Genomic DNA, 12,419 nt, shown 5'->3' on the forward strand with positions numbered 1-12,419 from the left:
TCGCTGTGACCGGAACTCATTCTTCCGGAAAATACAATCTGACGGTAGTCTTCAACTCGCGAGTAAGCGGCGATCTCGGGAAACCTGGGGAGTGCAATACTGTTGTTCGTGGTGCAGATTAGACGCCCTGAGTTGATTCCACGTCAGTCGTAAGCCAAATCTCCTCTTCGGAGATTAAAGGCGTCGAGAATTAAGGAGTGAAAGGGAGGCTGTATGGCGATGCAGTGTGTCCAGCCTACCGATTGTTACCAACCGTCGGCAGGAGGAGGCTATTAGGGCCACTGCTTAATGGTACCAGCAGAAGTGGTACCGCGGGGGAGGTCGTAGGCCCTTGACCCATGAATATGTCTATTGCGATTGTAACTGAAGGCCTTTACGCCTTTGTGCTCATGATTGCTAGTTTCTCAGCGACTCTGATTGTTCTAGCATATGCCCGCAATGATGCATTGTATGCTGATTGATACCAGAGTAGGCACATTATACATAGCTGTCGGTATTCCCGCCATTTGAGGAATGCTTAGTCGTCGTCTTGGAATAGAGGCATTTCATCTGGAGTGGCGTTCGAAGCGCACGACTGCGTCCCGGGAGGGGATGACCGAGAAGCTGAGGTTGATGTTGGCAGGTCTGCCCGCATCGCCTTCAAGTGTCATGTCGTAGGTCAAAATAAGGTACGCCAGCACCACCTTCAGCTCCATCGATGCAAAGAATCGTCCAGGACTAGGACAGACGCCTCCCATCAGTCGTCATGTTCCTCCCAAATTAGTACATTGCTCACCAAGCGTGCTTTCCGCGCCCAAAAGCGATGTAATCGGACGATGTGTTGACGTACTGGTGTCGGGCACTGTCCCCGCCTTCCCTGACGTCCGAAAAGCGGAAGGGGTCGAACTCGTCGGCACCGTCGTAGTTTGTGGTGTCGGTGTGAGTAGCCTGACCTGCGAAGGCAAACAAGGTTCCTCGTGGTAGATATGTGCCGTCGACAAGCTTGACATCCTGGACGGCCCTCCGTATCATGCCCACTTTACAGCAATAAAGTAAGTCAGAAGCTATGTCACGGTGTTTGTGTAGAAAGGTATCTCACATAGCGTGATGCCGGTAAACCTCTGAGACTCTTTCAAAAGGCTGTCGAGCTTCCACATCTTGTCGAGTGCGGTTTTTGTCCACCCCTCAGGAGCAAGCGCGCTTTCAACCTCTTCACGTAAAACCGGGACGATGTCGAGCCTTGAAAGCATGTGAAAGAATGCATGCGTCAAGCTCTGCCGGTACGTGAGCACGCTGTCAAGATTCAATATGCTTGAGTACTGGTCTCTTACACTTGAAGATGTATGTATGGCGGCAAAATTCTGCAGTTGCAGACGCATCGCGACGTAGTCCAACGGCTCCTTGCGCCCCTGAGCTTCCTCAAGAATCCACTGCAGTATATCATTCTGCAGCGACGTGAGGATATAACCACTGTCAATACGTTAAAAGCACGTACAGGAACGTCTGTCGACTCTGTCTTCGTCTCCCGCTGTCGCATCTGGACCACACGCTCATTTACGACGGGCAACAAGAGACCCATCACCCGACGTAGGTTCTCCGAAGGACCGGTGATGAAGCGCGACACAAACCACTTCATACGCTCTGGAAAGAGGTTGATTACTATTCTAGCCTTGACTAAATCGATTGTGAAAGAAACGGCGGCGTCCAGGTATTGTTTATTCCGACCTCCAGGCCAACCTTTGTCAGCGATCAACACGAACGTTCGAAAGTCCGCAGCTCACATAGCGGTTGTCCAACGAAGGCACGGCTTATGATCCTAGAGACGATGTCGAGCACGGTTTTGCTGCCGGGGAGGGATGCAATGTCTGAAGTCGCAACATCAACCAGACGTTTACGGGGAAAATATCAGGAACTGACCCCCTTCCACTGTAGGTAGGAGCTCTCCGCAAACTACCTCGACCTCGTCGACTATCGCGGGCAGCACAGCATTCAACTGCCGCGTCAGAGTATTACGGATGAGGTCAACGTGATAATGGTCCGCCAAGACCTCTGGGTGCATGTATTTCCCAACCTGGGTGAGCTGACGAGACGAACCAATAGTCTGTCTACCACGGCAAATTAAGCTCATAGCAGTAGGCGACTCACGAAAAGGACTCCTTCTCCAGGAGAAGCAACGTCATCTGGTAATTTCCGGACGTCCTCCACAAGCTCGGGGCCGCTGAGTACAACTAACCATTGGTCGAACATGGCGACCTTAAAAGCAGAGCCACGATACTACGGGACATGATACGAGTCTCAGCCGTCAAACGTCACTAATACTCGGATATCTGGGTGCTTACTTTGTCATAGCCTGCCTGAATAAGCTCTTGCGCTCGGAAGAAGAACCTGTAGGATCCAAGGTACGACAGAAGTGGGAGAGAGGGACCGCCCACGGTCGGAATAGTATTCAACTGCGTGCCATGAGTGACGTCTCTTCTTGATAGGAGGAAAACATACCGGGTCGCGGTATCTATGCCATAGATACACCCCTAGAGGACACAAGAGGAGAATTAAGAGGGGCTGAACCATGACCGTTTCCTAGGGGTCAAGCTTGCGGTGAGAAGGGAGGGAAAGGACAAGAGCAACGTCTGCCCTCCCTATACGGCCACCGCTGGCAAACACACAAGGAACCGCGCGTTAGAGAAGCTGATGCATGCTGTCCGGGTCAGTGCTTGCGGCATCGCACTCAGATGGACAGTTTCGGAGCGCACGTTGTCGAAGGACTCGATATGCGCCCGCCACGACACCTGGTGGACGTAGGTGGGTGACTCCAGCGGCGATTTGGGCGCCGGTTCTGTATGCAGTTCATACATCCGAATTTGAAGGTCTGGATCAAGCTTGTCGCCAAACGTGGATTATGGGATTTCAAGAATTGTGATGGTGGACAGACGGGATGAAGGGCACCCTGGTGATGCGACCCTCGTAGTCGTCACCAACATGAATGAACCCTCAGACACACCTATTCCGAATTCAATGGCCGACACGCCTGAGATAGATGGCGCAAAGCGAACACAACGTCAGATGCGGTACCTGGCCGACTTCTTTCTTAGGAGGCAGAGACGCCCGTGGATTGTGTGAAACTGCTTTGGAACTCATCTTATGATACAAAGGCGGACGCACACATTACATGGCCACCGTAAATGCATATGATGTGGTGCATACTGAGCGAAATACATGCTGCATGAAGGGCCCTCTCCGAATGCTCGACGTATCCCGTCCATAAAGGCCATGCCAAGCCGGCATGAAGCGCATACCACTACTTCAGCTTCTTCTTACTTTAAGAAAAAGGGAAAACGTGAGCAAAGTGGGACGAATCATAGAGATAGCAATACCACGCACGGGCGAAGCTGAGACGAGTGGCCGCATCCCCGCTTGCGGCAGTTGGTCGCACGAGGGGGGAGACGAGCATAGCACTTTCGGCAGATTTGCTTGTCGCAGTTGTATTTTGACGCGAGGACCTTCAGCGAGGGCTCGATGATACCGCCACGGAGGCTTGAAGGCTCATGAATATTATATCATGAAGGTTGGACACGATCATAACTCACCGGAGCACAAGGTGCAGCGTCGACTCCTTCTGGATGTTGTAATCGCTGAGGGTACGGCCATCCTCAAGCTGCTTGCCAGCAAAGATCAGGCGCTGCTGGTCTGGGGGAATGCTAGACGAGGAGTTGAGTTATGGTTAGGCCGAAGTCATTCGCTCTTGGCACTTACCCCTCCTTGTCCTGGATCTTGGCCTTCACATTATCGATGGTGTCGGAAGACTCTACCTCGAGGGTGATGGTCTTCCCCGTAAGGGTCTTGACGAAGATCTGCATCTTCACGAACGGTCAACGTCGAGTATAGCGAGTTTGCGGTCTGGGACACTTACTGTAGGTGACTGAGCGGGTAGGACCCTGGGAATCGCCTGTACAGCTCCAGGTTCTGTGGCTGACTTCAGGGCAGGTCTAAAAAGGCGCTCACGTGATGCTTTCCTGTCTCGACGCGCGCGCGCTCGCGACTTGTGATGTTGAACTTGTCCTTGTGTTTGCTGCTAGTCCGTTTACACATGTATGCTTTCGTGTCTCACATGCGTTCGGGAACGGTTGTTGGTAGAAGTATACCTGAGTAGTAGAGTTGCCTCTCTCCCTGCGATACCATGGATGAGACTGTCATGACTATGGTTCATGCCCGTGACGCACCACATGCCGTGAGTCTTCCTCCCACTCACTTTCGCATTGAGATGAGAATCTTCAACTCAGCTCACTTCGATACGCCTACGTGTCATGAGAACACATATTGTTATACCCACTGACTCGTACTTGTCACGACTGCTGCTCAGCGGAATGGCTAACCATCTTGTTACAATAGACACGCCTCAGGACGGGTCAAGACTGACTCCTGGCCTCTATCTCCTTATGGTCAGTGCAAAATGGTCAGTATCAACTTGTCATGCTTTCTTGATCTCTCGCCCCTCACTTGATGAAATTATTCTGCAAAAATTCACGATGTGCTCCGGCACAATGAGTGCGATTCCTTCGGGAACCATTCAAGTCTCTGAAACTCAACTCGCTTGCTCTATTCCTGTTGTGCAAGTACTGATTACTGAATTTTCTAGGAACTCTTGTCCTTCTCCATTCAACTGTGTGTTCTGCTTTCAGTGCTGTAAGGTCAGTAGCCTGGGAATGTTTGTCGCATATGTATTGTCAGTTGGGATACTTTGTAATTACCGCTTTTATCGATCGGAGTACGTGAATTGTATTGCTGCTGATGACCTCGGCTCGTGAGCAATCAAGAAACCAGAGTGAGCAAACGGGGACAATGGCATATAGTGCTCCGAACACAGTGTCCGGGTGGCGCAGGTCGGGGGAGTTGTGTTGACAAGATGGGTTGCGTCTGCCGGTGATGATCTCGAGGCGGCGAAGCTTCTGGGCAAACGCTGAACGGCGGCGACCCTGGCCATCGTCCGGAACGCTTGCTAGCGTGCCTCTGCCAGCGCATGACAATTCCGGACTGCTCTGGCGGCCTGCCACCGTAGTAAACCACCAGGTCGGCCGTAGAGCAACTTGCGCTTCCTTCACCCCCTCCAACATCCGTCCAGTACTGCTATCTGTGATCAGCCCACGGCAGGCACGTCATTAATTGGGGGCAGGCTTGGCGCTGTCACAATGTCCAACTTCACGCTCGTAGACCCGAAGGGATGGGACTGCGACCTACAATCAGTGTGTCTCGCTCTCATCTACTGCCAAGACATTTCACCCACATGGCATGGCTGACTGCAGGTGTATTCGGCGTATATGGGCCATTTTCAGCTGCATAACATACCATGGTCAGCACTTGAAGCGTTATTTTCAGTGTATACGATAGTTCAAACATATTACATAGGTATGACCGTTCGTGGGGCATCTTCTTCGAGTCTTTCGAAGAGTTCCTCACCTTCTCATGGCCAACGATCACTGTGACCGACGCTTGGACCGGCCGGGCACATATCGTGGTCCGCATCTCTGCCGTCGGTGCTTTTCTTAAGATGCTCAAGACGAGGTATGGTGTCTTCAAAGGAGACGTCGACGACTGAAACTAGCTCACGGTTCATCTCCGTAGGTTTGGTGAAACACTGCCCATGGTCGAGAACATCCTTCGAATAACGCCTTTCGAGACCTCGCAACGACACATGCGCACAATCTCCGAGTATGCGACGTACAAGAAGGTCTTCCAAACTCTCCCTGCGGTTCTCCTGGCAGCACAGAAAGTCCGGGTTCGGAACGGCGAACCCAAGGCCGTCCGCGAGCTGTGGGCTTCCAAGGACAAAACTTTCCTGGCTCTAGACTTCGAATGGTCTGAACGCAATACTGCGTCGTGCATAGAATGGGGCTACGCTGCCGTACGCTGCGGTCACCTGGACACGTCAGTACCAAGTATCAGTTGACCTTTGTACCACGCTGAGACGGCGCGTATGTTCTCGTTCCAACAGAGCGGGAGCGTGGCCCCCTGATCCCGAACCAAACTACAGGTGAGTGGGTACCCTCTCGCAGGGTCCTGATCACTTCCCCACGCGTGATGCGTCGGGCTGACGGAACGCCGTCCTAGACGTGGGCACTATATTGTCTCGGAGTATGCGGACAAGGTCCACAACAAGATGAAGCCGAGCTTCCCGTGGGCGGTAAGTGTTCCCTGTCACACGATTCTGTGTAGAACCCCGTTCTCATTTCGCTCCTTCCTAGTACGCGGTATGCAGTCGTTCGGCGTGTTGCCAGCTTCTCGCGCTCGGTTCCTGGAATCTGACGAGACTACCATACAGTTCGGCGAAAGCCAGGTCATCTCGAAGGCCAAACTTCTTCAGATAATCCAGGCCATCGTCAGGTAACTCAACCTCGGAATCACCGCTCAGTAACTCGCCATCTGAAATTCTGTTCTACCTACAGCAGTCTGATCAGCCCCGATTCGGAGACAATAACCAACGTTCTGGTGTTGGTCACGCACGGAACAACAGGCGACCTGCGTCGCTTAGAAGAGATGAAGATCAGTACGTTCGCAGCTCGTCTTCTCCTGCACCCCATCGCGCCCACCCACGCGCCGACCGCGGGTCCCAGTCGAACTGAATACATTGTCACACAGAACTCCCGCACAACCTCCTCGTCCTTGACACGATGGCGTTCGAGCGGCAGCTCTACGCGGCCGGCCTGCGTGGTGCGATGCAGGAAGCCTCCGGGCGTCCCCGCGACCAGGGGTCCAGCCTCTCGCTCAACGCGATGCTCCAATCTCTCGGCGTCGACATTCACCGCGTGCTTCACAACGCCGGCAACGCAGCATTCATGACGCTCCTCGGCCTCCAGCTTCTCTTCGATCCTGACACGAAGGTGCCGACGCCCAAGACCCCCAACGGCATGGCTGCCATGGCACGAAGCTCGAAGGGGTCCCCGTCCGTGCCTCCAGCGATCGCGTTTGTGCCGCCCCCGGCGGTAGCGTTTCCGCCGATGGGAATGATACCCCCTGTTACGTTTCCTGGTATGAGGCTCTCGCCCGATGTGTACGCCGACATGGCTGGGAACCGTGCGTCCTACTTCCCGGCGCAGCGGACCATCAGCGACTTCCGCGACAACCGGCCCTCGTCTGCATCTGGTAGTCCCGGGAGGCTCCCCGGCCGGCAGCGCGTGAACTCGACGAATGCCGTCAATGAGCTGGGGGAGAAGATGAACACGATGCATGTCAAGGCCCGGACGACGGATCCTGGGACCCCTCCACACTCTCGGTAAATCCCCTCTCACAAAACACCCACAGAGAACCGCGTTTGCACCCGCGCATATCCACATTCTGTGCATGCGTCATTCTACATGCACTCTGTATTCGGACTGTACGGACTTCGGCCTGACACAAGATCTTGGGACTTTGTACGCGCGCATGTAACGAGACTGTCACGTTTTTCTTCCATCGATAACCCTCGGACGATAGCGAATATATAATTCTCCTATGTACAACGCCCTACACGACGGTATAGTTTTCCACGGCGATAGTCGCGTCCTCCGAAAACACGACGTCGCCGCCATCGACACGTGCCACTGATGCAACCTTAACCCCCGCAATGCTGCCCTGGCCAACAAACGACACCCTAACCGGGAAGAAGACACCGGCGTCGTCCCCGCCGACCGAGAACTCGAGAGACCCAGACTTTTCTTCCGCATTGATAAGCGGGATGTTCCAGTCGAGCGAGTGGCTCGAAGAGTTTAGTGCCCAATCCCCCGTATGGGAGGAGACTGTGGGATACGACCCGTCACTAGACATAAGTCAGATGTGTATACAAACACGAACAGCTGGACAGCATGTTACGCACGGTAGTGGGATTGAGATCACCACGTCATGCAAAGTGACGCCCTCGTTCTCGAGCTCGTACTCAATGTTTACGTCGCAAGTGCCATCGTTGGACGGTGTCGGCCAGCAATTGACTGCAATACGAAAGAGGCCGTAGAAGTCAGCATTCCAGGCCCGGACAAAGCAACTCTCACGATCGGTGAGCGGCAGAAGACTGTCTGGTAAACTCACTCGACATAGGCACATAGGTCTCGTCTTTTCCGGCGTATCTCCACTTGAGTACCGCAAGGGGCTGGCCAATCGGGAACGAGCGCGAAGGATCCTTGAGCGCAACGACACGGTCCCTGTTCGCTACGAACTTGCCAACGTTCGGATGTTGCTTGAACTGAAGCTCTGGTCCGAAGCTCGCAGGGGCAGGGGCGAGGCTCAGCTTGACGCGGCCCAGGTCCGCATCAGAGATCTGCAGGTTCATGTCCCCGCGAAGCTCTAGGTTGTTGAGACCGCCTTCGCGCACGAGTTCCAGGTTGAGGTACTCTTTGATAACGACGTGAACGCTGTGCGCATGGTTCATCAGACGAAATGAAAGCCCTGATGCCGGGGACACATGGTTTTACCTCTCGGCCTCCACAGGGGGCAAGCTTCCACGCTCATTCTTATGTGCAGCAACAGGTTCTGGAGTGTTCGAGACGGCGGGGGTAGCGGGTGCGGACATGTCTTCAGACAGGAGCGCTTCTCCACCGAGGGCATCCAAAAGGGCCGACTGCTGCGACTTCTTGGCACCAAGCTTCATACCGCTCCCCTTGAATGCCGGCGCGCGTAAGCTGGACGGCGCGGGTGATGCCGTACGTTGAGGCGTGGGGGCGTTGAACTCGCGTTGAGGTACCGCAGAGTAGCCAGAAATCCCGCCACCTAGGTAGCTTCCACCGGACGGACCACCGGCAGCGGCACGCCTCTGCTGCTCGCGACGCTGCATCTCCAGCTGCTTGGCGCGGCGCTTTAGCTCCTCCTTTGCTTCCGCCTCCTTGTTCTATTACCGCAGTGAAAGGTTAGAGGGGGGATAGTAGCTTGCGGAATGAGGGTAAGGACGCACCCGAGCAATGATATCCTGGATCTTCTCCTCGTGACTCTCCATCTCCAGCACATTGCGCACCTGCATGAGGTTGACCTGCTCCCTGTATCCCAGGCTCACAATCTCATCAAATGCGCTCAACAGCTCGAATGCGTTTTTCAAAATCTCGCGCTGCTCCGCGCTCCTGCACATGTCTGATACGACGCGCGCGAAGAGGTGGAGTGTCTCGATATCTTGCAGAATGTTTGACGCTTTGTTCGTGATGAGGAGGATGTACAGGTCCTCCAGCGGTTGATATACATAACGAACATCAGAGGTTTCAACGGATGTGTGTTGCGTTCCGGTGGGAATAAGTTTCGGGAAGGAAGCGAGGAGGGACTCTATCCTCGCTCTCGACATATCGCGGAATTGACGAGATATTACGGCTGGAGACGGTCTCCATAAGTCTATCAGAGTAGGCTGTCATGAGAGACATACCCTTGCCGCCCTTTGTACATATCGACGCTGCGAGGACAACCTGGCCGAGATGTTATAATTGAGCGTTCTCCTGCTAGCTCGAGATGTTGCCTACCATGGCGGATCCAAGCGCACGACCTGCCTATAATCCTGTCGTCTTCGTCAAGCAGAGGGTCCCGTAGACACGGCGTGAGGTCGTAAAAGATGGTCGTGCAGACGATCTGAGTTGGAGAAGGTACAGGCGTTCGATGAGCTTGCCGAGTCCGGAGACGCGACGTGTCGACACAGACGGGCGTCTAATGTTGCCCGCATAGCGTCCACCAACCACAAATGAGAGTGATTGGTTGCCGACATGGAGCCCTCAGGCTGATGTTTGGCGAATGCAGAGTCTCCCTGAGAGACATATGTGCATACTCGTCGGGCTCAAAGACGGGCGTGATATGGATGTGATTTACATCAAGCATGTAGGACTACATAGCGGCCCCGACGAACGCGGGCCAGACATTGTTCATACATTGTTGCATGACGGCTTCAGCTGCCCTTGGATAATCCCTCCGACTACAACAGCAACTCTTCAGATGAATGTCGGATTGAATCGGACGGACGTATCAAGAGAAGCACGCCCGTAAGTCGTCTGGGGCGCAAAGTATATTATTCCCTGGCACAAAATTTAAGCGGAGCATACGCACCCATGGGGTTGGTTTATTCTCGAGAATATGCTCAATCTTCTCCAGGACCTCTGGTGTCAGCTTGGGAATGACATCTAGCGCCTTCAGGTTGTCGACGATCTGTTCTGGCTTCGAGGCCCCAAGTATAACCGTACTCGTGTTCGGGTTGACCGCCAGCCACGCCAGCGCGAGGTGCTGCACACCACATCCGAGTTCTGATGGAGGCGGTGACAGGTGGCGCCGAGACGAATGCGATATCCATCAGCATGCGAACCGTCACGACGTGCGGCCAGGGTCGAGAAAAAAGCCTCCCTACCCCTGGACGGCTTCTTACCTTTCTCAGCGAACTCGCTCAACTGCTTCACCTTCTCGATTTCCCTCTGGCCTTCCTCGCTCTGGAGCTTCTCCAGTCGCGTCTTAAAGAAGTCCGCGTGGACGGCGAAGCGGGAGTCCGAGGGGATGCCGTTGTTGTACTGAAGTGCAGCCGAGCCCAGTCATACCGACCATGAGCGCACACACACGCAGACCATACAGAACCCCGTAAGGGAAAGCGAGGCTGTTGAACAAGCTTGTCGTGGGCGTGGAAATAAACTACATTCACGCACCTTGCCAGTCAGGAGGCCCCTGGCGAGGCCCGACCACACGGTCGTTCCGATCGAATAGTTCTTGTACAGGGGCCTGCATGAGTGACGAGTGGAACCCACGGCGCATGTGCACGAAGGTTCAGCGTTCAAGGCCCGCAGAACGATAACTTTGAACCAAGTGGCACTCACGCGTATTCCTTCTCTGGACGCTCGCGGTGGAACATGCTGAGGGAACGTCGTGTCAGACGGAGCGAGGACGATCCGGTAATGCACCGGGACGATGATGGACGCACTTGTGTTGACATTGCTCGGCGATAGGAGCAATCAGACCCAGCTTCGAGGCGACGTCTGGGAAGTCCAGGTTCGAGAAGACATGTGAAGGGAACCGTCAGCATGAGCAACCAGGGTCCAGTCGGACGACACACGCACGGTACGCTTCTTCGATCTCGTGCGCAGACCATTCGGACGTTGCCCAGTAGAAGGCCTGCACCGCGAGCGCACGAGACAATGTGTGCATGTGAGTTAAGGAATCGGGCGGCGACAACACTGCTCCCGCGAACCGCAGGAACCATGAACCCCGTCGCCGTGAGGCATGGGAAATGTGGTTCGAGAAGCTACGCAGTAGAAGGCGAATTTTTTCAAGTGAATGAGGGAACGTACCCAGCCTTGGTCGATGACGAAGTTGAACGCGCGAACAATTTCCTCCATTGGCACTGCGATATGCCGCAGTGGGCAGCATGAGCAACATGAGGCAGGAACAGCAACAATGACCACGTAATCTGAAGAGCTAACTCACCGCTGTGGTCAGGGCGATGCGCGAATATCACGTCCACGTAGTCGAGCTGCAGCCGTTCAAGACACTTCTTAGTCCCTTCGATGATGCTGCACCCCGCGCCGGCGGAGATAGAAGCATTCAGCTCGCGGCATGATCGGGAGCCAATTCGAAGGGTGGAGGACGCTACTTACTGTTTCCTGGAGAGACCAGTGTCGTTCGGGCCCTTACCGCCCCAGAAAATCTTCGTTGACACTATGATATCGGTTCGCTTCACATCGAGTTCTTTGAATACGCGACCCCTAGCGGCGTGAATAGATCATTACGGTCAGGCCCTATGATCTTGAGAGGAAACGGGGAACCACTCTACATTTCAAGTTCCGCCTTTCCCTCCGCATATCCTTCGGCGGTATCGAACCTATCGGAAGGTCACGTCAAACTGCCACATCTCGACAACAAGTGACGTTTGATCCGTACATGTTGATACCATGTTCGAGGGCAGTCTTGATGCATTCCTACATCCCATTTTGTATGGTTAGGACAGGCACTTTTATATACGAAGACCGTTTGATCGATCTAGAGGTTCCACCGAGCAACACATACCTTCACTGGATCACCTACCACAGTGGCACCGTAGGTCAACCCTGTGCATCCACAGCCCCGAAGTTCAGCCTCGTGTTGCTTCAGCGGGAGAGGTGGGCGACCCCCTGGCAACGTGGCAGTTGTCACGTACAAGCTCCCAAGGAGAACAAAGGCACGCGAAGTCCGCTCGGACCCAATCTCCTGAATGGCATCCCCTTGGTTTCGTATACGAAAGACATCTGGGATCGGAAGTTGAGGATGTCAACAATCTGTGATTCAGATGTCCTGAACCTTGAGTGGACGCGGCTCCTTCACGGAAGGCAAATGAACTTGCAATTGCAGGTGTAGGTCAAGGTGCAGATGGCGATGGCGTCGGCGTCGATTGCGCGGGCAACTGAAGCATTCAGCCGCGCCGTTCTGATGGGCTGCTGAGTTTTATACCCGCGGTGAGCTCAACGATAGGACGATTCGCGGGACTCCGTGGTCGG

The 12,419-nt window shown here is 54.3% G+C and overlaps 5 protein-coding genes across 5 annotated transcripts; 1 reads left to right on the top strand and 4 right to left on the bottom strand.

Annotated features, from left to right (window-relative positions):
- Nucleotides 1-545: 545 nt before the first annotated feature.
- DICSQDRAFT_151603 (cytochrome P450) lies at nucleotides 546-2,547 on the bottom strand (the record flags this gene model as incomplete). Its single annotated transcript, XM_007360642.1, has 10 exons — nucleotides 546-717; nucleotides 776-1,016; nucleotides 1,079-1,253; nucleotides 1,311-1,424; nucleotides 1,475-1,704; nucleotides 1,761-1,844; nucleotides 1,897-2,059; nucleotides 2,125-2,253; nucleotides 2,319-2,429; nucleotides 2,476-2,547. 10 exons carry the CDS (start codon nucleotides 2,545-2,547, stop codon nucleotides 546-548), a joined length of 1,491 nt encoding a protein of 496 aa, XP_007360704.1.
- A 929-nt stretch (nucleotides 2,548-3,476) lies between these two features.
- DICSQDRAFT_35388 (ubiquitin) lies at nucleotides 3,477-3,824 on the bottom strand (the record flags this gene model as incomplete). Its single annotated transcript, XM_007359696.1, has 3 exons — nucleotides 3,477-3,510; nucleotides 3,564-3,674; nucleotides 3,730-3,824. Coding segments are annotated over 3 exons (240 nt in total), but the record flags the coding sequence as incomplete, so codon positions are not given.
- A 1,255-nt stretch (nucleotides 3,825-5,079) lies between these two features.
- DICSQDRAFT_96615 (uncharacterized protein) lies at nucleotides 5,080-7,430 on the top strand. Its single transcript, XM_007360643.1, has 10 exons — nucleotides 5,080-5,216; nucleotides 5,277-5,323; nucleotides 5,380-5,535; nucleotides 5,596-5,898; nucleotides 5,966-6,004; nucleotides 6,082-6,154; nucleotides 6,216-6,221; nucleotides 6,293-6,354; nucleotides 6,417-6,517; nucleotides 6,610-7,430. Exons 1-10 carry the CDS (start codon nucleotides 5,163-5,165, stop codon nucleotides 7,245-7,247), a joined length of 1,479 nt encoding a protein of 492 aa, XP_007360705.1. The 5' UTR covers nucleotides 5,080-5,162; the 3' UTR covers nucleotides 7,248-7,430.
- Nucleotides 7,431-7,434: 4 nt separating this feature from the next.
- Nucleotides 7,435-9,557, bottom strand: DICSQDRAFT_76923 (uncharacterized protein). Its single transcript, XM_007360644.1, has 7 exons — nucleotides 9,441-9,557; nucleotides 9,347-9,386; nucleotides 8,891-9,294; nucleotides 8,415-8,827; nucleotides 8,032-8,354; nucleotides 7,823-7,934; nucleotides 7,435-7,765 (listed from the first exon to the last, which is right to left on the bottom strand). Exons 1-7 carry the CDS (start codon nucleotides 9,441-9,443, stop codon nucleotides 7,474-7,476), a joined length of 1,587 nt encoding a protein of 528 aa, XP_007360706.1. The 5' UTR covers nucleotides 9,444-9,557; the 3' UTR covers nucleotides 7,435-7,473.
- Nucleotides 9,558-9,899: 342 nt separating this feature from the next.
- DICSQDRAFT_142858 (voltage-gated potassium channel beta-2 subunit) lies at nucleotides 9,900-12,170 on the bottom strand (the record flags this gene model as incomplete). Its single annotated transcript, XM_007360645.1, has 14 exons — nucleotides 9,900-9,959; nucleotides 10,015-10,208; nucleotides 10,328-10,466; nucleotides 10,599-10,671; nucleotides 10,767-10,802; nucleotides 10,871-10,925; nucleotides 11,007-11,061; nucleotides 11,238-11,290; nucleotides 11,374-11,459; nucleotides 11,544-11,651; nucleotides 11,720-11,767; nucleotides 11,827-11,864; nucleotides 11,953-11,993; nucleotides 12,083-12,170. The coding sequence occupies 14 exons, from the start codon at nucleotides 12,168-12,170 to the stop codon at nucleotides 9,900-9,902; spliced, it is 1,074 nt and encodes a 357-aa protein (XP_007360707.1).
- Nucleotides 12,171-12,419: the final 249 nt, after the last annotated feature.

This window comes from Dichomitus squalens, assembly GCF_000275845.1.
Source record: "Dichomitus squalens LYAD-421 SS1 unplaced genomic scaffold DICSQscaffold_1, whole genome shotgun sequence".
NCBI lineage: Eukaryota > Fungi > Basidiomycota > Agaricomycetes > Polyporales > Polyporaceae > Dichomitus > Dichomitus squalens.